This window comes from Labrus mixtus, chromosome 9, assembly GCF_963584025.1.
Source record: "Labrus mixtus chromosome 9, fLabMix1.1, whole genome shotgun sequence".
NCBI classification, from domain to species: Eukaryota; Metazoa; Chordata; class Actinopteri; order Labriformes; family Labridae; genus Labrus; species Labrus mixtus.
The window spans coordinates 3,430,371-3,457,307 of NC_083620.1; the positions used below are offsets into that span (position 1 = coordinate 3,430,371).

Genomic DNA, 26,937 nt, shown 5'->3' on the forward strand with positions numbered 1-26,937 from the left:
TGGGTTATCTGCATGTCAAACAGGTCAGGTACGGACCAGTACTAACACTGATTAAAGCAGTCTTCTCTTTAATTTGTGTATATGTTGTTTTTCCGTCGGGCTACAAGCTGAGAGTCTTACAACTAAAACATGAGGCTCATGTAGATGAATGAGTTTATTGTGGTGATGAACTCAAAAAAGGAAAGCATCAAATGAACAAATCTGATTGGACCTTTAAAATTCTTAGTAAGGATGGGATTGATTACTTTCAACCATCAGAAGCAGCCGCTCTTCTATCTCCTGCTCTCATGTCTTTCTCTTTCAGTTGTTCCCCTTGGCAGCAGACCTGGCTTTCTTCCCGACATTCTGCAGGTTCCTCCACCAAAACAAAACAAAGCCTGTCTTGCAACTGGTACTAACGCAAGTCATTACAACAGCTACAACAATAAATACTTCAGGAACTCTTGGCCTGTCTTTGCTGCGGAGTACAACCCACAGTGTGAGCTGTAAGAGAAAATCCAAAGATGGCTCAAACCTTAAACCTTTGACTACAAATCAATGGCTAAAGAAAACATCAAGGTAACCTTTAAAGTGTTAAATGTCTGTTTGAAAGCTGTTGTAAATCTGGACGTATCTCACACAAAGCAAAACACGGTCAGACCAACAAAACCCGGACATTAGCCAGACTGTCATTCCATCACCATCTCATGCTTCAACTTTCATTTATAACTCCCCCTTTATATTTGACTAATTTCCAACCTTTTTATAATCTTTTAAATTCCACCTAGGAATGAATCTGTGAGAGAAACCTGTCAGTCAAGTCAGATTTGGCTGATTAAAACTACGTTGTAATGTTTTATTTTGTATTTTTTAGAGAGGCGGAAAACAAACTCTTGTAGCCCATTCTTAAGTTTAACTTCAAGAACGTTGGCTGAACTTTTACAATCATCCAGCAGACTAATTTTACAATGTACAATCAGGATGTTCACAGCCAGCTTATGTCCTAGTTGTTTAAATGAAAAACGTAATTCTAGTCCAAAGGTAAGAAAACGCTCAGAAAACAGTCAAAATTCAGTTAGAATTCTCAGAGGGTAAACAATGTAATGTGGTTTCCTAAGTGTGGCTTCGGTCCTCCCTACAACTTAAACCACCACATGCCTGTTCTTAATGTGGCTACGCATCGCCAATGTGCCAGTTTAACCTGACACATCCTTCATACAACTTTATCTCCATTTTCTACATTATCAAAATACCCGAACCGTGCTGCTCCTACAAGATGCTATCCATTCATGTTGCCTGTTTGCATCTGGGTTTCTAAAGCAGGGAGTGCAAGCCCATTAACTCTAGCTACAGTCAGTTTATGGCTACTAGTGGCGAGCGGCTGCTTTGCAGTTTGAGCACAACCTTTGACTGCTAAAGTTAGCAGCAGCTAGTGATAGATAACTACAGATAATTAAAACTTAAATGCTTTATTTAGTTTCTGTTTTAATAAATGTATTTTTTCTGGAGCACCTCTGCAGATAATGTGATATCTTGCAGAAACGATGTGAATATTCAACACTGAAGGGATCCCAAAACAGCTGATCCCCACAAAATAAGCTAGCACCAGCTCATGTTGCAACCACTCCTGATGAAGAGAGGCGTCAGAGAAACACTCTAAACATGGACATAAAGTCTCAGATTGTTTTCAATGTTTAACAGCTTTTATAGGATTTATACCAGTTATTACCTGATCTGTTTCTGCAGAGGAGGGAACCTCTGCTGATTATTCCATCCTGCTAAAAATCATATGAAGAATGAGCATGAGGTTGGTTTATTTAAGTTTACAACCTGCAATGTTGTTGCTCCTATATTGCTCAATGTACAATGATGCAGCAGAAAATTAAGTGTAGAGTTTGACTGCAAGTTTACTAAGTGTCTTCAACATCTACAACATGATGATTTCAATAGCTCACTTGTGAGGGGAACCCCAACTCCGAGAACGCTACATGATAGATAGAGAGAGAGATAGAGTCCAGGATGGGTAACGGGGCAAGAGAAACGAGACAAAAGGAGAATAACTGAAAAGATAAATGGCAGCACGGGGAGGAGGTGATGTCAGAGCCAAAGAATGCAAGAAATGTAGGCGGCAAACGAGAGTCGGCAACCAGACACGAGAAGGTTGAAGAGAGAGAGAGAGAGAAATATGACGAAAGAGAAGTATCAAGAAAGAGGATGAGAGGCAGGAAGCTGGTGACAGATGGTGAAAGTGTGACAGTCAGGAGGACTTAAGATACTGAACGAGTGTGTGTGCGTGTGTATTGTCTGATATAAAGTGTTTCAGTTTACTGTTGCCCAGCCCCTATATTTACATATGGGGTTTCACAGGCGGCAGATAGACTCAGACTGTTCCTGTAATGTCTCTGTCTCTTTATGTCACTGTTTCGCTCACTGTCCTTCTAACTGTCTCCTTCTCTCTGTTTCACTTGCTGTCTTTCTTTCTCTCGCCATCTGTCTCTTTCTGTAACTCTTGCTGTACGATCTCTCTCTCTCTCTTGCTGTATTTCTCTTTTTCCATCCTTCTCTTGTTGTTTCAGTTGTTCTGTATCCCTCTGTCTCTCTCTTGCTCACTACATCGTTCTCTCCACTGTGTCTCTTTCTGTCTCTCTCTTGCTGTCCTTCTACTTGTCTCTCTAGATCTCATACATTCCTGTATCTCCTGTCTCTCTGTCTCTTTTCTCTCCCTCATGCTCTCCATCTCTCACCCTTCCTGCTCCTAGTTAAGTGAATCACCAAAGTGTGTGTGTGTGTGTGTGTGTTGTGCACGTGTGTTTATTAGTGCCAGACAGATTTAAAAGTATAGAACAAAATACTTCAGCAGCAGACTAACATTTAAAGTGGGATGGACATTTTAAGATGAATCTTGGAAATTGGACTATAGAATTTTAAAATTTACACACATACACACTAAATAAAGAGACACTTTCTGTCACTCACACACACGTACACACCCACTTTTCCACTGTGGCAGTACTTTGGTCAAGCAGGCATTTCCTTAAGTCTCTAGAGTCCTCTATTAAGTCTGTGTCCCGGTCCAAACTAAGAAGGTAACTAGCAGATTTGTGAGCAGAAGCTGCTAACTGCTATATGATCCATGCACCAAACACTGCTTTTAATCTAATAAACACCCAGTTTAAAACCTGAGGGTCCTCGCATCACAGCTGGTGTTGTCAAAGTGATGCAGCAGGCACAGTACAAGGTCAACAAGTTAGAAATGGGTATATATAGACATATACAGGAGAGGCACACGTGCAACAAAATCTGAATATATTTAGGCTGGATTCCATTCAGCTTCAGTTTCAGGGTTCATGTTTCATAAAGATATAATGGTTGTGCACAATTTGTCAAAAAGATTATTTTAACCACAACAACCTTGCTAGTCTGCAGCAGAATGACTAAGTTTAACTATTTATGAATATCTTTTAATGTAGGCTCACGATGAGGCTTAAATGTTGTGTCAGCAGTAATACAGTCATTCTCCACGAGTCGGGGCTGTATAGCGTCAGATCGCAATGAGTAAGTAATGTGCTTGATTTTTCTGTTTTCTGAGTGTTTGTGGACCTTTAGTCGACCTGTCTGTTTAATCAATAGTGAAATGAATCGCTTAAATAATCACAAAAATATGTTTTTGTTTATATGTTTGTTTTGTTTGGTAAAGTCTCAGCTAATTTATCTCAATGTCAAACTGTCGTGGGTTAAGATTCTTGGTGTCATCTCTGAAGAAACTATACCTTTGATTGAGCACAGACTGTAGTTCAAATTTGACAAGTGTATTTTTTCTTGTGTAGTTCTTGGACTCTATGATTATTGTAGAAGTAAAATACATTATTGTAAAAAAAAAAAAGTAAATGCCGGAAATACAGAGATGGGGAAAAAAAACATTGATTATGTGTAAAATCAAGATTCTTATCTTCTGAGATTCATAAATTCCAAAAATCTTTTTTTTGTGTGTGGCTAATCAGTCAATCAGTGCTAAGTGCTAGCTCTTTAATGGAGCAGAAAGAAATTCAGCCAGTCTCACAGATGACTGGAGAAGATCCTAAAGTATGTACTTATAGACTAAAGACAAAGTTATCTTCCATCCACTCTTTCATCTTAATTCAAGACCTAGCCTCTCTTTTGTAATGTCAATGGCTACAGACATTGAGGTAACACACACACACACACACACACACACACACACACACACACACACACACACACACACACACACACACACACACACACACACACACACACACACACACACACACACACACACACACACACACACACACACACACACACACACACACACACACACACACACACACACACACACACACACACACACACACACACACACACACACACACACACACACACACACACACACACACACACACAGTCTACTCTCCCACAGTCATCTGGGCAGGTGGTGACTTGCTGTGAAAGAACTCAAAACATCAGGAACATTCAAACACTCCTACCCCCATTCCCACCCTTTACTACAGACTGTCCTGCCACTCCTCTGGTCTCTCTTCTTTGTCCTTCATTACTTCTCTTTCTGTTCATCTTTATCACTTGTCTTCTCTTCTGTCTATGTCTTTCCATTACCTTTTATATCTCTCTTAATTATCTCTTATTTTTATGTTACTTTCTTACTTCCTTGAACCTGGGGATCAATAAAGGAGTATCTTATCTTACAGTTCAATGTTTTCTCTCCTATGAATCCATGCCTCTCAAGTTTCATTTACACCCTGCAGGCCCTAAATGGAGGTGTGCGTTGGCTGTTGGTTAAAACATTGATGGCCAGCCCATCATACAGACAGGCGCAAAGGACACTAGGACTGATAACAAGTTTATTTAAACAAAGCTGATTCCTGCTATGTTCCTTTTACCGGCTGAGATTTGGGCTGTCTCTCAGTCCCTTTGAGTTCAACTGGCTTCATGTCCAAACGTTGCTCGACGCTAATTAATGCTTCCTTTATGTATGAAAACAGATACGTACATTTTTTATGATATTACGGCACTATCCATAAACTTCCATGAGTCCTTGACGCTGGTATTGACATTAAACAACAAGCGGGCGCTGTCTCACACAGACCTCCACTTCTGTGTTTACAGCTAAGTATTCTTTCCCCACTCTCTCTCTCTCTCTCTCCAATGTTTGACTCTATCCATTCTCCTATCACTAAATAAATACATAAAAGGCCAAAAATAAACCTAAAAGAAATGCGTCACACATTGGGTGTCTAATTCTATTTTTAGTTGCTGTGGTATTAAAATACGTATCAATATCATTTGATTTTACAGGTAATGATGGTTTAAAATTCTTGACCATGTTTAGACTCCACCCAGTGAAGAGGCCTATTAACATGTATTCACTAAGTTATTGTATGGTGTTAGCAAAGCTTTGACTAACTTGATCAATTCCTAAACAAGGACTTTCCTGTTTACTCCGAGCATTTCCTCTTTGCTGATTAGAACCTAAATAAGAGCTGAGCGATGGGGTCAAAACAAAACCAGACAATTAGCTACACTCCTAACACTACACTCCAGTTATTCTCACTCCTAACTTCAATTTGAAGCCATTTTTACTCTATCCATGCTTCTAATTTGCCTTTTTTTCTGCAGATTTTAATTTTCAGATATCTGTCAGTACAGTTTCATCTTCTTCTTGAAATCTTAATGCAACCGAACAGAATTGTTGCAATTCCCCTAAGTTGTGTAAAACTGAACCCATGACTCATATGCACAAGCTTACATACAGTAGAGTCCTTTAAGTGCTCAGCTGTCTTTACACACAGTCTGAATGAAACACATGGGGGACACAGAGGAGGAGGGAGGGCTTTCTGATGGAGTATTGGCATCTTCAGGAAAGTGTAAAAGAACAGAGCGACGGCTCCTCGGAGGCCATCCCTCATTAAAGTGCTGTTGACATGTCAGCAATGCACCGACATTCAACCTGACAAATAGATGAGAATTTATGTGTGAACTGCCTGAACTCTGGGAATCTCTGGAGAAAGTAACCAGACACAGACCCTCGCCCAACGCAAGGGGATAGCTCAGCGTTTTGGTCACACAGAGGTCATTGCAACATTGCTCGGAATCTCCTCCTTTACAGATTTATCACACAGGGTTGGACTGCAGAGAGACAGAAAATATAAACACTCGGAGGTCACAGAAACACCCATGTTCATTTCATCATGATGCTAAGAGGATGTTTCATTCAACACACTCATCTCCAAACATTTGACTTCAGGGAAATTCCAGAGTATTTGAATCCTGGCCCTCATTTTACTTATTTTGGGGTTTAAATGTTTCGTAATTGCTCCAGTTACATTGTAGGGGTGTGACGCTACACTCAGCTCACGAGTCCAGAAGATACATTGGGTTCAAGAAACGAGAAGAGCTGAGACGAGACAAGGCAGGACAGGATTTTACACTATTTTGCAGAAAACTTCTGACAAAATATATGACTGTAAAAAAAGTCTCTAATTTAACTGAAAGTCACAAAATGTAAAATGCAGGTCTATTTTGAAATGTTTTAACTAGTAATCATCTTGTAATTAATAATAATGATACAATCAGCTAGATAACCATGAACTCTCTTTATAGTTAGAAAGTGGTTGTAAAAATCTGCCAATAACAGACTGTAATATAAAAATCTGCATCAATTCAATAACAGTATTTGTTATCAGGGACACTAACTTTACAAAAATGTGTGTGTGTGTCTGCACTGACTGCACATGTGGCGTGTGAGTCGGAGAGAATAAAAGGGGAGTTTGTAAGGGCGCGGTCACACTGGCCATCCGTACCGTGCCGTACTCAAGCACGAATGGCCCCCCGCTACACCATTCACACGCTGGCCGGCACGGCGGTCACACTGCACAGGACTCTTGTACATAACGTCATAATACAACACATGCATGCTTTATGTTATTATGAAGTGTGCTCCATTTACAAACAGGCGGACGAGAGAGAGAGAGAGAGAGAGAAAAAGGGACGTCGAGTCGCGTCTGCACATCAGAGAACAACACAGAGAACATGACAGCTACTTTGTGTCTTATATTGAGTCATGTTAGTCAGATACAGACATGAAACTCTGGATTTCTCCATAATGAAGGCTGTCAGCGTTGTGTACCTGCGTGCTTGTGCTCGTGCATGAAGTGTACCGTGCTGAACACACCTCTCTCCGAAGTGTGCCAAAGCCAAGGTAGTGCACGGAGCGGTCACACTGGTCAAACGAACTGGACTTCAGGGTTGAAGTGTGCTTGGGCATGGTACGGATGGCCAGTGTGACCGCGCCCTAAGGAACTATATACAGCGCTTTGTAACAGGTCTTGTTTTTCAGTAAGTTTACAGCTGCAGTGTACAACAGGCCGTAACGTTACAAACGTTAAGGTTCTGACCAGCTGATACGTGCATGAAACAGACATGATGAGATTAAACGGAGAAAAGCCGAAGCAGCGTTTGAATCAAAGTCACCACACACTTTATGAGACATCTCTGTGTGAAAGTCAGTGAAAAAACAAATTGTAAGACTGAATTCTCTTCATATTTGGGAAGCAGATCTCGAAGTACACACTAATAAAAGGCTGTATTCTTTTATTTCCTTTCCTTCCTACAACCTAAATCTAAACACACAGTTGTTACAAATCTTCACATTCCCAACCATTCAGCCACTTGAGATAGTTGGACTGGGTTGGGTTGCTGTGGCATGTTGGGTAGTAGGCTTTACTTATTTGTGTTAGCGTAGGAGGTATGTGACTCACAGCTGTGTGGGAGATAAAAATACATTAATTAGGAGACAACTGGGAAATCCTAGAGGTTTTACATGTTGACATTTTAATCACAACATCACCAGTACAGGCAGCAGCTTCTCTGAGAACTTTGGTACAGTGTACATTGGCGTAGTGACTACCCAGGGCCCCACTGTAGGAAGGGGCCCTTATTAGTCCTGAAATAAATCTATGTAATGCAGGAGGTGTGGTTATGGTAATATATCAGGGTTGGCTGAGCTTGTGGCAGAGGGGCCCAATGTGAGATCTTTTCATGGGGCACAGAGATCTTTGAGACTCCCCTTACAGTGGAGCTCTGAGCTAAATGCTAAGCCATGCCAACAAGCTAACAATGATAACTGTAACATGGATGGGTTGAAAGGGAAATATTCTCTGTGTTTACAAAAGTAGATGAGCATTAGGGTTGTCAAAAGTCCCCAAGAGCATTAATACCTTTATGTAACCAGGACTTCCAGAAAATAGGGTCATTTGATACAGCTGGATTTGCTCCCAAAATGCTGTAAAATCCTTGTCTGCTTGAACGCAGCTTTCACTATTCTCAACTGGAATAAGTGGGTGAACAGTCCCAGAGACCTTCTTTAAAAAATGACCAACCCAAAATACTGAGATATGGATTCAGACTGGGTTACTATTATCTGAGGACCCCTATGTTTGCTGATAAATAGTTGGTTATTTGCCCTGGAATGTTTACTTTATAAATTACAGACATGATCGATTCACACTGGATTAAAAACACAGACATCCTCCACAATTATAACAAATGATCAGAGGTCCTCAGGTGATACTTATCCCATGCTTTTGCAGGTAACAACAAGGAATGCTTAGCCGAAGTCAAGCCTAGTTTTCAAGAGCTTTATTGAATATGCTAATACTTCTTTATACCCGTCATGCAGCTTTCGTTTCCCTTAGATTCTGGCTGTGCTTTCAGGCCATTTTTAGTGTTTCTTTATAACACATATCAAGCTATTAATACAAGTAAAATTTTTCTCCACCTTCTCATACTCTTCATCCATATCACTCCTCTCTTCACTCTCTCTCTCTACCTGAAACACCATGGTGCGAGGCCACACCTGCTCATTCTGCACTGACGCTATCTCCATGGAAAGATTTGGTTAAATGTTAACAAAAGGTAATGAGTGAGAGAGGAAGCCTCCAAAGGATGTTTGCTTTCATGTCACCATAGCACTGAGTTGAGGTGGTAGAAAATCCTCCCAGATTCTTTTCAATAAGACAAACTGCCCATTAGAGAGCCCTTATTGTCCTGCAGTAGGACATAGTTAGACGGCAGTGTTGAATATATCATAGCACAAACTAAGATCTGCATAAACCACCACTCTTGTTCAGAATCACATTTCTTTCAGAGTGGGCTGGATCGGATCATAATCTTCAGATAGAGGTGTTTACATGAAGCATTTTATTCTGATCAGGCTTTTATTTGTATCTATGGGGCCAGGTAAACATGACAGTACATTTCCCATAGATCGGTGAGTAGCCCCCTGACTCTGATTTTGCCCCTTTTTTGGTTCAAAGTAAATACATTTTGACACAACTTTTTCAAGGAAAGGTTTACCAGAACAGTCAAGACAAAATTCCTTATGCATCAGAGTAATCAAAGCAGACCGGCATTCTAAGATAACAACATAAATGGTGCTTGAAGTAAAGTCAAAGTCCAAAAGTGCACCACCAGGAACGTTCCAGATAAGGCAGTGATTAGTCACCCGAAGGGCGAAGTAAATTGTATTTTAGACAAGTTTAAGTCGAGCCATCAAGGTCACTTTATGGTATTTATCAAAGCTCAGCTGGTTCTTTCCCATGTCTTTTTCAATCACTAGATTCCAGTTTCTCCCGATTCAAACATGCCTCATTCTCTCCACTTCCATCTCTTTTCTCGCTTTTCGATTTTAAAAAAACATAAACATGAACAAGAGTCAGCAAACCAGAGTTAGTAGTAGGGTTGGTATTTAAATGTTCACAAGAGTTTCCCATCTAAACACAGTTCACCCTTGTTTCAACATAACCCTTAAATTTGCCTTTGCTGTAATAACACAGCCAACACAGAGTGGGTGAGAGTGTCTCTACACTGACCATACAGTAAGGAAGCACAACAGGTATACAGAAGAGGAGGTAACATAAAAACAGTTATAATATAGTGCAGGATTCAAAGGGCAGAGTCTAGTTTGTCAAAATAACAGGGAGGGATGCAAAAGGAGGTTGGATGAGGGCCTGATTCACTGAGGCACAGCTTTTTGCGCCCTCTAAACAGTACCTGTGCAAATGAGACTAAAAGACGCTGTGTAGTTCACAAAACAAACACAAAGGGTTAAATGGAGCAGATAGTGGGAGTAAATGATGCAAATTGTTTTGTTCTATAACACTATGAATTCTTAGTGAATCAGGCCCTGAGTGAAGAAAAGATACAACAGGTGAGGTGAATTCATGCTCAATCTCATGCTCGATGACATCACTCTATAAATGAACTAAAAGGTACACTTCACGGTGTCACAGGTCTATTTTGGGATGTTATACACATTTTAACTTGCACACTACGGAGGTAAAGTGAGGGGTTATTTATTCCCAAGACCACCTACCTTCTCCATTTGTGGGAGGAAGGGCTGGAACACAATGACTCTCATTACAAGGTATTCAAATAAACATAGTTTGTTATTGTACATGGGGTTAAGGTCTCAAGGTCTAACAGCTTTCAGAAAAATAAACTGACACTCTCCAGACCGTCTCAGTGTTAATGTCCTGCTAAAAGAGTACTCCAGTATCTCTGAACCTGCACCCTTTTCTACATAGTTTGGTAACTGCGCCTGTATGTATTTGAACACCGAAATATCCTCTTTTAAATACCAAGTATGTAAAACTAGAAGCAGCAAACGATGAATTGGAATAATCCCTTACTGAATTAATTGGAATAATCTGAAGAGGATAACCACTGACTTTGAATAATGAGTTTATCACTATTAAGTCTAGTTGTAATAGATTCTTAGAATTGCCATTATTTTGTATTACCAAACAGTTTTTCAATGTTTTTTTTTTCTGGATTTTGTACTGTCTTAAGCTAAGGTACTTTACTTCCTGGTTGGAAAATCGAAAGTAACTTTGTTAACTTAACCACTAAAAAGGGAAATTGCTACAGATTGGAAAAGTAAATGAAAGTATCTAAAGGGAGCGTTAAAGAAAGTGAAATTTAGATGTCACAAGGTGGTATTTTCATTTTGAGCTGCGGTTTATTTTTCATAAGATGCTGTGATGTCTTCTTCCCTAAAGTGCGCCGAAAGGGACAAAATAGCACGCTATTTACTCAATCAACAAAGAAACCACTGCCTTCATTTCTGACCTTAATCTACTCAGAATTCTCACGTTAAGTCTGACAGCCCTATTAATGACTGACATTTTCAACACCCCCAAAAAAGTCCCAGAGATTTAGCTACACATGTTTTACACACACAAACACACACACTTTCTCTCCATCTGACTCGAAGATGAGCTTCAGAAGTTGAACGGGGATTAATGGATATACTATCACACACTCACCTGCACACCTTCACAGGTTAATCTCAGTGAAGGTGTGCAGGGGAGTGTGTGTGCGTGTAGACTAAAATAGGATTAGGATGTGAGCTAGTAAACACAGCGATTGTCCTCAGCTGACACCATGTTCAGCTTGTCAGACAAGAAAGAGTGACAAATACAAAGAAAAACATCATCTGGTGTTTTTTTAACACATTCTCTCAAGCATGCCTCAGTTGTCACTGAAGTATTTGCATCGATCTTTTAGGGGGTTATCAAAGTCACCTTAACTGAAAGTGAACAGTGTTAGCATAATGATGACTAAAATGCAGCACTCCTGCAGTCACACTGCATGTACAAAAATGGCAGAGAAGCTGGTGGTGATTTTGACTGGCTGGTTTCCAGTCCCACAGCAGTCAGAGCGGTTACACTGAGCAGAAGCAGGATTCAGTCACTCAGAGCGTTTATTCCCAGCTGGGCGGGGCCCGCCCTGCAGCAGAGCCAGCTTTGGGATGTGGGAAAGACTCGCATGGAAAAGCTACAGCAGCTGCCCACAGGAACGAAAAAACTAAACACAAACACACATACGTCACAAACACATCCTAACACTGCGTGATCACCTCACAGGTAACACAAAGTCTGACTCACTGCCAGACACAAACCCTAATCATTTACATTACACCACACCACTGCTTCATTTTCTGTCAGGCACCTCTTTGGGGAGGAACATTTTCCACGTCCCCATGTTAAAGTAAAATAGTTTCTAATGGGGCCAAGTGTAACTTAACATCTGGGTTATTGCAATTCAAAGTTAACTATTTGCCGTTTAACAGTAAGGGGGGGGGGGGGGGTTGGGTCTGGAGGTCTCCCCCAGAAGATTTTAAGCATCAAAAATGTATTTTCCTGCCTTCTGATTCATTTTTATGCACCAATATGGCAAACTATAATCATGCAGTGAAGAAGCAAGGGTTACAGAGGGGGGGAGCTCGACTATCTGCTTCATTGGTCTTAAGTAGGGATCATATGGGCGGAAAAACATACCTGAGCTGCCGGCCTAGGTGGGAAACACTGAGCAGCACAACATGTTCCCCCAGGCTGTCATGTCCTGTCATGTTTCTGCCCCACACTTTGAGAAGTTCTGCAGTAGACCATCTTCTCACTTTGCAAAGTGATTAAGCATAATTTCAACCAAAACCGTACAGGTCACAAAATATGTTTTTAACCATCAGGCTATAAGGTGCAACCCAATGAAAGTTAATACTAAATATTTTGACAAGCTGTGAATGGTTTTTGGAGGTATTAATAAAAGAATGTCTGCAGAAATGAGTAAGGCTTTGATTGCACTTTGAACTACATTCTGCTGTGGCATTAGGACCTTATCAGTGCTGGATTAGTGATGTCTGTGTTGAATGTTATCAGAGCAACATGTCCTAAGACCTGACTGTATCTAAACACTCAGGTTCATGCTGTAATCACAGATGAACGAGGCATATCTATCTTAATGTGTATGGAAGGAACAGCTGTGAACCCCATGATTCAACTCAAACATGTTGTGAGTGCGTAAAAAAAAAAAAGACCTAGAAAAACTCAAGCAGGCCTTGATATCATCCAGACTTGCTAACTTTTATTTTGATATCAACCAGGCCACCATCCATCGATTACAACTGGTCCAGAGTGCTGCAGTCAGACTGCTATGGAGAAGAAATAAAGCAGTGCATATCACAGCCATACTCGCATCCCTGCACTGACTTCCCATCTGTTAAAGCATTCCTTACTAAATGATTCTATTTGCACGTAAAGCCCTTCATGGCCCGGCTCCGACCTTCATTTTAGAACTCCTATCCCCCTACATTTACACCCAGACCCCCTCAAATCCTCTCATCAGAAGCTACTAACCATCCCACCTGCACACTGAAAACTGCTTGGAGACTGGACCGTCTCTGTAGGCACACCCAGACTCTGGAACATATTAGCAGTAGACTCTCTTGAATGCTTTAAAAAATGCTTCAAGACTCTTTTTTTATTCAATTCACTAACAGCTGATAGCCTACGTTACTTGATTTCCATCTTACATTGTTTCTGTTGAAGCCTCATCTCTGTGTGTGTGTCTGCCTGTTAGGCAGGCTTTTCTGCTGTTCCCATCTGCTTTCTCATGTTTTCTAATAACGGTAATATACAGCTACTATGCACTCTTTAATATTTGTGAACAATGTTATCACACATTGCATAGTTTACTCATATTGTGCAGGTTTAACGGACAGCATCAGATACACAGTAACAAGGACATGATGTCTCACTGACTAACCTGACTAAATAATTGTGCAGGAAGCCAAAGCAGACATACAACCTTCTTGTAAATAATTCCTGTTTTTTAACTTTTTTTCTTGTTTCATTTGTGTGTAGAGTAAACTTCCTTCAGCAGGATGCTGCCATTGACATTCATTGATATCCACAGGTTTGATATAACAGGTTCACATTAAAAGGCCATGAAGTGGAAATAACCCCGCCCCGCACCCCCCAACTGAGCGTTTCCTCTCACACAGTTCAAGTACACGAGTCTGTGTGAGGGCGTATGCATGGATTAGAGTGTTTCCTGGTGTCGAGGTGATGGTGAAGGTCTAAACAACAGGCGAGCAATCAGGTGTATCCTCTGGAGTTCAACCCAGAGTCTACACCACATGTACCAGAGAGAAACACCTTCATGATGTCAATGGCAATTTATTAGGGGTGTAAAGATGAACCAATCTCAATCAGTTACCAGTCTTATCATTAAAGATCAGAGTGCAACGGTCTGTGGTGACCTGGATCTGTAAAAATGGGACATAGACCTGTTAATGGGCCGATTTTCATGTAATAAACTAGTTAACTGAGGCTTTGTTGCTTGTCCTGTTCGGAGTCTCAGGATACTCTCACTTTGACCTTTTCACAAGATAACCCTTGCGATAGGTGGCTAGCTAGGTATCACACAAGAAGTAGACTACAATATCTGCAATCGCCGAGGCGTTTCACAGTCCTCTGCCTCTAAAATCATGTCAATATGAAGAAAATAACTTGAAAAGTCGGCCAGTCTGAAGAGAAAAGCGATAAATTACAACGGCAGCAAGACAAATCTCACCTGGTGAAGCAGCAAGGGCTGAAGTTTTGCTAAGATGCTACTGCTGGCTATATGCACCATTATTTAGGCTCGCTGCCATAGTTACATAGTGCTGAAAAAACAGGCTACCAGGACTCTCTGTGGAGAAAGATTGTTGCTAACAGATGCATTCTCCAAGAGCTATTGCATGAGAAAGATCTTCAATGAAGGACTATTCTTTAGACCTCAACAACTGGGGAGATGCCAGACTTGAAAACGATCAGATAAAAAGTAAATAACTCGACAGTTATTTGTGCGCGATCATTCTTGCATTACCGTAATCATCTAAATCACTTTTTATTCATCCTGAGCCGTATGTTTTCTTTTGTACAAGTACATAGAGCCAATAGGAAATGCCTGACCACGCTGAAGAAGGCTGAGATTTGGGGTAAAATCCCATTCTAACCCCAAAGTACTAAAAACCACTCCCACCACACCAACCACGAACCAGAAATATCACACACAAAAACTTCCAGATTTTTTATTTTTTTAAAGGGCTTGAAGCGAGCAAAGCACCAAGGGAAAAATCTGCCTTTAAGCATCTGCGCCTCATCAGTCCAATGGAAAATGCTGCTAAATAAATCTCACCAGGGGGAACAAACAACAGGGGGGGCAGCTGCTTTGGAAAAATGTATTGACAACAGCACATTGATGTTTGTGTTGTGCCAAGTCGGGTAATGGTGCAGACTGTGGAAGCAGCCTGAATACTTTGCATTTTCTGAGCCACTGAGCTAGGTACATTTAAGAGACATGAAAATCAACATCCCGTTTTAACAACCAATGGATTAATCATTTAGTCTGCACGATAGGGTTGTCATGACAACTCAAATCAAACGATATTGGGTTTGCAGGCAAACTCCTGCACACTGTCTACATTGCACAAAAATGGTGGCAACATTTTGGTGCGTTTCAGTGCCAAAATGTTGCCATAGTCTTTGTCCAATTTAGACTTTGCTCTCTCTCTCTCGTTCATGCGGCAGCTCAGAGTTAAAAATATGACTGAAGATTATTTTGTAAGGCTTCTGTACTTTTCATTATGGATCATAACAACAACAGTGCTTCATTTTCAAACACACGATATCAAAAACCTTACTGAAAATGGTAGAAAATGTGTAATAAGCTCAGAACTTCACTTGGCTTTTCACTTTAGCCCAACTGGAGGACTTTAAGTTGCTTCTTTTGTCCAAAACTTAAAGACTCTTGATTTACTGTCCTAACTACCAAGAAGCAGCAAACCTTCACATTTGAGAAACAAGAAGCAGCAAATATTTGATGTTTCTGTTTAAAAAAAAAAAAAAGACAGTGAAGCATTTTATTCGATAAACAAGAAATCTGGTGCGTAATTTTGTTTGCATTGAGTAATAGATTGGTTGTTGCAGCTGTACACTCCATGCAGACAAATGCTGCGACACTGCTTTCTTTGCTCCTCTGCAGCACTGGTTTCAAAGCTAATCACTTTCCACCTGTCATCTAAAGGAGCTTACCGCACACTTAGAGCAGAGTGACAGTCGACTGAGTGGCAGCTGCAGGCATGCAGTGAATGCTGGGAAGACCCTTCAGGTGACCTTGAAGCAACAGGTCAGTTGTTCTAAGCAGCTTGACCCCTACCCACCAGTAGCTCATGCTGGCTTATTTTTTTTACAATTGTATTGGAACAAATGGATTGGCCAGGTATTGGCAAGTACATCAGTCAACACATTTATACATTAACATGAGCAATTCTCCCACTTTCACTGGTGGCGCCACAGATATCTAAGTGTGGATAGAACGAATGTTATTGTTAAAAAAAGTTGTCACAATTCTGGGAGAATACAGTTTGGACAAGGAGGAATGATATAATGGGTATCTAAAATATTATCAGTGATAGGGTGGTGTAGTTTAAATGTTAAAACGGCTCGCCAATCAATACACATGAATTGGACGTGTACGGTAGCGTAAAGAAAGCATAAAAACAATATGTCATCAACAGCAAAAATATTTCACAAAATAACTAAATATTTTTAAAAAACACTTCACATATAATAAAAACATTTATAAATACGCACAAAATCATTAAATAAAAGCAAAATTGTTTTAAAAATTTAAAAATATTTCATGAAACAGTATGTCAAATCTTTTGTTTTGCGTGAAATATTTTTCATTTCATTTAACATTGTTACATTATTAGATTATTTTTTTTTGCATTTCAAGAAATATTCTTACATTAGTGCAATATGTTGGCGTTCCATGAAGTATATTCAAGTTTTATGATTTTTTTTTCATATCTATCAATATTTTTTCTCAATTTTTAAAAGTTCTGTGAAATATTTTTGCAATTGACCCTCAGGGCCACCGTAGTAGTGACAGTCCTGGGAAGAATAACGTTATGAATATGAAATGAAAAACGTGGACCCGAATACCATTATGTGTAACTTCACGAGAATACAGTTTTGACTACAAGAAATACATTAATGGATATCTTATACTCAGATAATTACTTATAATTACTGCTTTCCAACTTGGGACCTCCGAGCTTTCGAGGAGAAGGTGAATGTAGGGTTAATCTGAGTCTGTCTGGTGTCTATAAAAAGACAACTCAACCACAAGGATTTAAAAGTTGTAGGCTAAATGCCAAAATCGGTACGTGGCTAAGAGCTCACAACAAAGTCACAGTAACAAATTCACCGGAAGGGAGTTAAAAAATTCATTGAAAAATACACTAACAATGAACGTACGCTATTCTTTCTTCATACAACTGGCCAAACCCAGGCCATCGGTTACCGGTCAAAACGCCTAAATACTGACAAAGTTACACAACAATAATATATCAAACATATGCCGAAGTGAAAAGTGTCCTCCATTGAATAGTCTGAGAAGTTTTTGTGCGTGTAAAAGTTAAATGAACTTTCCACGGGGCGGTAGGATGACAAACTGCCACATTTTTGAATGACGTTTGGCAAAGGCATTTCCCCCCATATGGCACGAATCAAGACTTTCTCTGCCCACTCACTCAAGCATGCTGCTGCCATGTCACACATTACTGTGCAGACACTTTCAAAAAGTTACATATTAAAAACACCCCTGTCATTCAAGAAGCATGTAAACGAAAGTAAACTTAACTTATGACCAACAAGCAGCGGTATAGAAACGATATAGAAACTTATAGGAGGACAGTTGCTAAATGTTTGACGTCAAGATGAAACATACCTTTAAACAACCAAAAGCGAAGTAGTCTCTCCTCTTAGGCTGGGTTTTTTAAGCTCCAAATCGACCACAGGGGATATTTAGGCTATCTCAGTACCTCCGCTCCACAGTCAGACAAGTCCGTGACTGGTATCTGCCAGGTTTCTCCAGACCCTCCCACCACTCCCAGTCCACACAACCAGCGCTCCCACTCTTGGCTCTGGCAGACACACACAAACACTCACACAGCTGCGACTTCTCCCAGACTGCAGCCTCAGCAGAGAACTTCACCTCCTCTGGTGGTTCAGAAGTAAAATACTCATATTACCGGCAGGACCTGTCATACTCATATCTGAGGGGCGAGTAGTGATGGGCCGTCCGCGGACGATTCGGCTTTAGGAACCGACTCATTCAAGTGACCGAGAGGAAACGGCTCTTTGTTTACTTAAATCACTTTAAATTTGAAAAACGCTTTCTAAATAAAGTTATTTTGGGCTACATCATTTAAATTGTAGTAGCCTGTAGCCTAACATGGAACAAATATGTCTTATTGGTTTAAACAAATATTTGAATCATTTTTATGTCATCCCTTTTACGATAATATAACTAATCATCTTTTTTATTGTTAATTTAGCTTAAAGGGTAACTAAACCCCATATTTTCAGCTGTAGTGCTCGACCCTGGAATTACAAAAAAAAAAACAATGACATATTTGTGTAAATGAAGTAGCCCACAATAACTTTATTTAGAAAGCGCTTTTAAAATGTAAAGTGATTTAAAGTCAGCAAAGTCATTTGGATGAAAGTCACTAGTTAACACAGTCACTTTTTAAACCGTAACACCGGTAGAAGTATGTTTTACGAAGGGATTTGAAAGAGATCTCCGTTTCCTCAGGATGATTGTTCCAGAGATATGATCGCTATAAATGACATAGGCCTATCCAACTTTCAAATCATCAATTTGAACAGATATTCAAACATATTAAAAAGTAAAAATCTTAAATGTTTACGTCTAAAAACACATAGGCCTACAAAAGTAATAAATAAATCCTGATCTTTTACAGTGATATTATTTTTTTATGGCAAACATGTTGTATTGTGTAAAATGTAAATCTTTGTATGCTTATAAATTAGTAGATCTATTTTGAGTAATTTGTGTGCACACATAGGCCTACTGATGAAAACATCGCTCAATGAAGCGCCATTTAGAAGAGTTGACTCTTATTGCCGAGCTGAGTCAAAAGCTGTGACTCACTGAAAATAACCTGAACTCCCCACAATAGGGGTAAATATGTAAAATATATTTAAAAAGGACAGTCAGTGTGCGGGTTTGCTTGGACTTACTTCCCCTAACTAACCCCCCCCCCGCTGTGGGAGTCGTGTGGCAATTTCCCTCTTCCTTTTCTGTCACTGAAGGGCAGCCCAGCCCTGTCACACCAGGAAGTTAACCGAAACCCCATCCTTCAGCTTCTTGACTTTATTTTAGCCATGCCACGCACCATGTCGTCATTGTTTGATATGGTAACACCCTACAACAGCTCAAATAACCGGGCTAAAAAGCAGCAGATCTCCAATGCATACACATACTCAAAGTATCCTAATCCTGTAAAAATATATTCCCTGTGGAAAGATAAACTGGAGCGTGCCAGCTTTCCCAGACAAAGTCCCCTCCGTGCCGGACTAATGTGGAATAATATACAGACACCTTTTACATGCGTGGGAGACAAACAATGACCTGGCCCCCTCATCCAGAGCCAAACTCTGTTAGAAAATGTAGATATTTATTCTTCGATAATAAACCACGAACTGCCACGCCTGACTGAAGTCAAATCAGTAAAACCCAGAGAGAGGAAACACTCATGAGTAGCCTAACTCTTAAAAACACACTTTCAACCTACTGTTGCTTTTAAATGATTTATACACGCAGTGAACGGTGTGCACACATGTGTAACTGCAATAGAAATAAACAGGTAGATATTTGAATGGAGTTTGGCGAGCACTGCACACTTCTCTTCAGAGCAGGGTGTTGCCAGTGAAATTCAGCAGTAAAGCGGTGTGATCCTCTGCCAAAGTGGCTTCAAATGTCTCTCTTAACACCGGAGACTTTAGTTTGAAAGAGTTCTCATACCCTCTACCGTCAATGACACCGTTACTGCACCTTCAGACTCTATACTGACTGTGTGCACAGCGCCCCCTCCCGGCAGGAGACGGTCATATCAAGTCTGAGACCGTTAATAAGAAATACAAGAGTTAATGTTTAGCTCGTTTTACAAGTGTGCCCAACTAAGACACAGTATAACTTTCATACTTATTTAATAGTCACAGAATTCAGTGATGGAATTAAAATAGATACAGAGATTTATAGAATTTAGAATAATATCTAAAAAATATAGCTTAATGTGAAACTTCTGAAACAAGACATGAAAGTTTGGTATATTGATATTCTAACACCCAACATGAAAGTTATCGAAAATAAATGTTTGGGGCATCAATTGAGTTATGTTGATTTTCTTTAATCATAAGATGAAACCTTATGTGAAACTACAATTCTGAGGTAGAGCTATAAATTCAGATTACTGCAGAGTTCATGTGAATGTGTCGTGCCGGTTTGAAGGTGACCTCAACCGGATATCAATGTCAGAGCGTGACTGTAATGTAGTCACACTGCCAGAGGGGGGAGTGATCGATTCAACCAACACACACACACACACACACACACACACACACACACACACACACACACACACACACACACACACACACACACACACACACACCCCGGCTGTATCTGGTTGACAGGACAAAGTTAGACAGACTGTACTGGACAGACTGTACAGTCGTGACTGTGACCCCGCCCACTCCAAACCCCTTTCTACAAGAAATATCTCTTGTAGAAAATAGCCTTTTTTTTTTTTTTTACATTTTAAATCACTTTCTATCTGTGACTGGTTGTTCAACACGTTTTGCTAACTGTTAATGCAGTTATTGATCCCAATTCAAAAAATGGAAAAAATTCTCGATCTGGACAGTTTTGGGAAATTGACTCGTTATGTCAAGAAAAAAAGAAAAATGTACTCATTATTTGGAGAAAACAACTGAAATGTACTGCACATGTTATCACTTGAAATCAACTGAAATTTGCTCATCATGCCTGGAAAACAACGGAAATGTACTTTTCATCACAAGAGAACAACCAAAATGTTTTCATTATCACGGGAAAATGAAACAAGATAAACTGTAAGATGCATGCTCTCTTAGGGTTCTATAAAAAAGTTCCTCTCACACTTTTTTAGTTCAATAATCGTTTCTCTCATTTTTCTTTTTTTTTCAATATCTTCTTAGAACAAGCTCTGATCTGAAAACTAGGAAGGTCTTGTCAGCTAGGTGGGTGAATCGAAACTTGCTTTGAGTAGATATTGATAGTGGGTCGTTGTCAGGCTTTGTTTGGACTGAACACTTAAGTTTAATTCTCTGAGCATCAATAGGAGAGGCAATTGACGCATGTCACACCCTCTGTTGATTGCAAGCTGAAAATCTGGGGTGGGATTTTCAGCTTGTCTCTGCTTAAGAAAGCTTCTTCTACCCACCCTTCAGTTACTTTTGGCCTCTGGAACTGTCAATCTGCTGTAAATAAAACTGAATTCATCCAAGCACTTGCAAAAATGTCAGACATTCAGGCACTTGCCCTTACTGAAACCTGGATCTGCCCAGAAAACACAGTCACACCAGCTGCTCTTTCTGTTGACACAGTGTTCTCACACACCCCGCTCTGTTGGACGTGGAGGTGGTACAGGTATCTTCATTTCTAAAACCTGGAAATTCAATAAACTCTTCCCACTGAGCAACAACTCCTCATTTGAATATCACACAATCTTGGTTACTGCTCCTATTAAAATGTACATTGCTATCATTTACCGCCCACCAGGGTGTAATCTGAATGATTTTGTTGTGGAACTGGACATGCTACTCTCAGAAATCCCTGATGATGGAACACCACTGATTGTAATGGGAGACATGAACATACACACTGATAAAGCCCAGGCAACAGACTTCCTTGCTCTCCTTTCCTCATTTGACCTCACGCAGGTCCCAACTCCTCCTACCCACAAAGCTGGCAACACTCTTGATTTAATTCTGACTCGGAACTGCTCGACAGCAAACCTGACTGTCACCCCTCTGCATCTATCAGACCACTTTATTCAATTCACAATCTCCTTGGAACTCCCTTAGGCACACCCACAAATGGTGTCATACCACCAAAACATGCGATCGCTCAAGCCGGCTCAGCTGTCTAACGAGGTAATGGCTGCCATGCCTGCCCAAAAGGTTCATGTCCTACCTCTCTGGGCGATCCTTTAGAGTGTCGTGGAAGGTAGAAGTGTCCAAAGCGCACAGCTTATCCACAGGGGTACCTCAAGGGTCAGTGCTTGGTCCCCTTCTCTCCTCCATATACACAAGCTCACTTGGTTCAATAATCTGCTCTCATGGCTTCTCATATCACTGCTATGCTGATGATACCCAGCTCTTCCTGTCATTCCCGCCAGACGATGTTACAGTCTCTGCAAGAATCTCGTCATGCCTTGCTGATATCTCTAAATGGATGAATGAACGGCACCTTCAACTCAATCTTTCAAAGACTGAGCTCCTTGTCATCCCAGCCAGTCCTTCTATGCAACCACAGATCAATATCCAGCTTGGAACAACCAAACTCATGCCCACAAAGTCTGCCTGGAACCTGGGTGTCATGATTGATGACCAGCTAACTTTTAAGGTAAGTAGCCTCGATTGCCCGGTCATGTCGATTTACCCTGTACAACATCAGGAAGATCAGACCTTACCTGTCAGAACATGCTACACAGCTCCTGCTACAGGCTCTTGTGATATCATGCATCGACTATTGCAACTCTCTACTGGCAGGTCTTCCTACATGCACTATCAAACCTCTGCAGATGATACAAAATGCAGCAGCACGACTGGTCTTCAACCTTCCTAAAAGAGCACATGTCACTCCGCTGTTCATCTCCTTACACTGGCTCCCAGTTACTGCTCGCATCAAATTTAAAACTCTGCTGCTCGCTTACAAAACAGCGACAAAAACAGCAACAACAAAAAAAATAAAAACTTTATCTCTCTCATCCAGGTCTACACTCCCTCCCGCCCACTACGCTCTGCCAATGAAAGGCGTCTGATCCAACCTTCACGACAGGGTCCTAAGTCTCTGACTAGACTCTTCTCCTCTGTCGCCCCCCGGTGGTGGAATGAACTTCCAAACTCCATTTGATCTGCAGAGTCCCTCTGCACCTTTAAGAAAAAGCTAAAGACCCAGCTCTTTCATGAATACCTACTAACTTAATGATGATGGTCTCCATATTATTGATGATGATGATGGTTGTCACGATGGTTTTTGTTTGATAACGATGACTTATAAGATGGTTTCTATACTGATTAGAGCTCTCAAGAACTGCCCTCAATGTTGTGCTTTGCCTCTGGTCACTTCCTGTCAGCACCTGTGTGTCCAATCAGACTCAAAGCTGATCGTTTGCTCTTACTGACGTTCCCTTTTTTCTAGATCCTTGCTTGTGTTGTACTTATTCTCTGCGTAAGCGTCTTAGCGTCTGCTAAGTGAATTGTAGAATTGTAGAATAACTTGCCAGAAAACCTCCTTACTTCAAGCTTATTTGAAATATGATTTATTATAATGTGGTGCAGGCAAAGATCAGTCAAAGCTTTTCATTCATATTTGTAAAAAACATTATTGTGAGAACCGCACGTCATCACATAACTCCTGTCTTTACTAATCTAAACGTTTACTCATTAGGGAACATGACATGGTGTAGGTTACACAGTGTTATTTGTATCTGAGTAAACAACTGATGACCCTGATGACACCTTTCACACACATCCAGGCTGATTCGACCTTGGAGGAATGTAGGAAGGGGAAAAATTGAAGCGGCGTACAGGAATGTCTTTGTCGTTTCCTCCCGTCTGCGCTACAGTACATTCCTCTCCTCCCCGATCATCAGCCAGCAGCTCCCAGCAGGATTCATTTACCACACTATACATTCCTCTTCATATACATCCTAATCCTGTGTCAGCCCACACTCCACTGTACCTAATGGTGCCTCATACCAGGGGAAGATTGATGTTAAAAAGCCCGCTCCCTCCATTCCTTAGATACTGTATTTATAGATAGACTTCAGAAAACGATTGTCGGCTCAGATCCCTGCATGGAAACATCATTCAAGAGTAAGAGCAGAAGCAGCAGGTGAGATCAAGAAGTGATCCTGAAGGGCCGACCAGAAGAACATGATTAAGAAGTGTAATTCTAACTTTGAGTTTAAAGAATACTTTTCTAAATCGAGGCAGATGATGCTGAGACATCCTAAAATATAGTCCCTACATCAAAAACCTCTACATCCTATTTCTCTTATAATAAAACAAATAATTTGACCCTCTCGAGCAATGAAGCAAAACATGTACAACATGAAGTATAATTTTGAGATAAAAAAAATCATATTTATGAGACTCAAGGTTGAAATAATAAGAATAAAGGCTGAAAGAGGGATAAAGAGTCAAAGTCAGAGAAGTCGGAGATGTGAGATCACAAATCCACAAAGTGATAAAAAGTCTGATTTAAAAAAATAAAAGTCACTATTATGAGATAAAATGTCGTTATAGATGGATACATGTTTGGAGCAATGAGACATATGTGAGATAGACAGTTATCAATATTAAATACAAAATATCAAGCTTGTTAAATAAAAGTTAAAAATTCATTACGAAGGTAAGAATGAGATGAAAAATCATGAGCATGAGATAAAAAGATTAAATGTTGAGATAAAAATAGAAATAATTCACAAATCTAAATGAGATGTAAAGTGAAATGTTTGTTATCAAAAGTGAAACGCATTAGATAAAAATATAAATATTGAGTTTAAAATGGATATTAAGAGATACAACAATGAAGAAATTTAATAAACTACAGAAAAACTCAATTTCAAGATATAAATGATAAGAATTCAAGTCAGAAAAATGATAAAAGTGAGAACTATGTGATTTAAAGTCATGAATATTGATCTGCTCTTATAAATCTTCTTGTCGATATTCTTGGTTTGTTGCAAAGATGTTTGTAGTAAATCTCGTTACGTTATTCATATCTTTAAAGTGTTTCTATCACCAAGAGTTTTGCTGATTGTAAATCTGTGAACACTGCTCAGAGTTAAACATTTTTTATCTGAACGTATCTCCTCTGATTCATCAATGCCGGGTTCATGAAAGGAAGTGAACTCTTAATAAAGTTCTTAAAATAAAACTCAACTTTTCTCCTGAAGAAGATGAACCCGATAACCTGCGCAGTGTCACGTCAATATCTCCCCACTGAGCTCAAATCCATCAAAGTCAGAGTGGACAAGTCAGACTCCAGATCTGACCCCAGACATGCCCACTAAAAAATTTCAATTGTAAGATTACATGTCCAAATTAAAGTGAGATTTAAACTTACAAGGAAGATATAAAGATAAGATATTAAGATTAAATAATAATGATAATAATAATAATTAAAATATACACTGTTAGACAAAGTCCAAATAAAGATATGAAGTGAAAAACATTGAAATTATGAGATACAAATTTGAAGTTATAAGACAAAAAAGTCATAATAATCCGATTTTAAATCTAAGTTGTAAGACATAAATTCAAAGATATGAAATAAATTGAAAATGATGAGATCAAAAGTCAAATTTTTTCTTTTGTAAAGCATCCTTGGGTTTCTTGAAAGACACTATATAAATCCAAGCTATTATTATCATTATTATTATTATAGACATGAGGTAAAAACAGGAGGATTTGAGATAAAAAGTAAAACAAATTCCATCCAATATATGGGAGAAAATGAGAGATAAAGTGAGGATTGAAGAGTGAGATAACAAGATAAAAAAATGCAAAAAATGTAAATTGTAAGATAAAAATATGAAGATATGAGATCAAAAAGTCAAAAATTCATTTAAAAAAATTGAGATAAAAGTGAGATAAAAAGTCCAAATTTAGACATAGAGAGAATGTTATGAGATCAAAAGTCGTAAGCATGAGATAGAAAAGATGAAACATTGAGATCAAAATGAAAATTTTGACATCAAAAGTCCCACTCATTGCATGTATAATGTGTGATCTGACCTTGCAGCCGTGGCAGTAATTTTCTCCATTCTTCCCTGGAGGAAGGATGATTTCCCCCGTCGGGATCAGTTGGATCCTCAGTTCCATCATCCTTTCTTTGAGTTGTCTGATTGTCCAGTTGAGCCTTGTTTGCAGCTGTCTATTCCTCTCTGAAGTGTCAGAGGAAAAGTGCTTCCCCTCTCCCCTCAGATCCAATGACAAAACCTTTAGGACGAGCACAAAGAGAGCATGAATAAGACAATCCCAAGAGAAGCCTGAAAAGCTCAAATCTGACCGTTAGAGACCTTAACCCTCGATAGGAACACATGCAAGAGGACCACAAATCTCTCCTCTGCATGCGCATGTCGGAGGGCTTACCTGACAGAGGAGTTTTGCCTCCTGACATTAAGATGAAGCAGTGATCCGAGCTCTGAGGTTTGTTGTGGAGGTGTTACCTGTTGCAGAGCGGAGAGACACAGTGAGGCCAGCTTCCTCTCGCTGCAGCCAGAGGATGTTGCCTCTCCAGTTCAGTCCAGTCACAGGGCGGATATGGAGCCTGGCCTGAGATAGATGTCACATTAAGAGGATATGTGTCTTTTGTCTTAATACGGTGTGTGTGTGTGTGTGTGTGTGTGTGTGTGTGTGTGTGTGCGTGTGCACTGGGAGATAAAAAGTGTGTGTACCATTCAAAAACTAATTTGTACTCATTTGTTTTTATCTTTTTTTTAAACACTAATTGATGTTGTGCATCGTATTGTGTAAATGTTAAAACATGCTCAATATAGGTCACATCTGATATATGATGTTTGTGGTTGTCTTGGGTTTGTGCTTCTCTGTTTACATGGAGCTTTGTTGGCTTGTCCATTGTTAGTCTATGAGACAAAAAACAAACTAGAGTTCAAGACAAATTTTCCAAGACAAAGTCTGACATATCATATCATATCATATCACATGGTATTTTTTAAACTGACATTTCTTTGTACAACTGAGCTAAACAAATAAAGATGGATTGGATTGGATATTTTATTGTCTTGAATTGTATGGTATTATTTTGTAATGTTTTGTATTATAAACTCTTGTATTGTATCGTCTTGTGTCATATCCCATGGTCATATCGTCTTGTATTGTATCGTATCATTTGGTCTTTTATTATATTGTATCATCTTTGTATTGCTTC

At 39.8% G+C, this 26,937-nt stretch overlaps 1 protein-coding gene across 2 annotated transcripts in view; it reads right to left on the minus strand.

Annotated features, from left to right (window-relative positions):
* The window catches only part of LOC132980064 (unconventional myosin-Ic-like), a 74,309-nt gene extending 48,324 nt beyond the window's left edge, over positions 1-25,985 (minus strand). The window contains exon 1 of one of the 2 annotated variants that reach the window (XM_061045967.1): positions 25,782-25,985. In XM_061045967.1, the coding sequence (XP_060901950.1) occupies positions 25,782-25,871 (90 nt within the window). In that variant the 5' untranslated portion in view covers positions 25,872-25,985. Of the gene's footprint in view, positions 1-17,634; positions 17,914-25,781 lie in introns of those variants that run through there. The other variant, XM_061045971.1, reaches the window with a different exon arrangement.
* Positions 25,986-26,937: the final 952 nt, after the last annotated feature.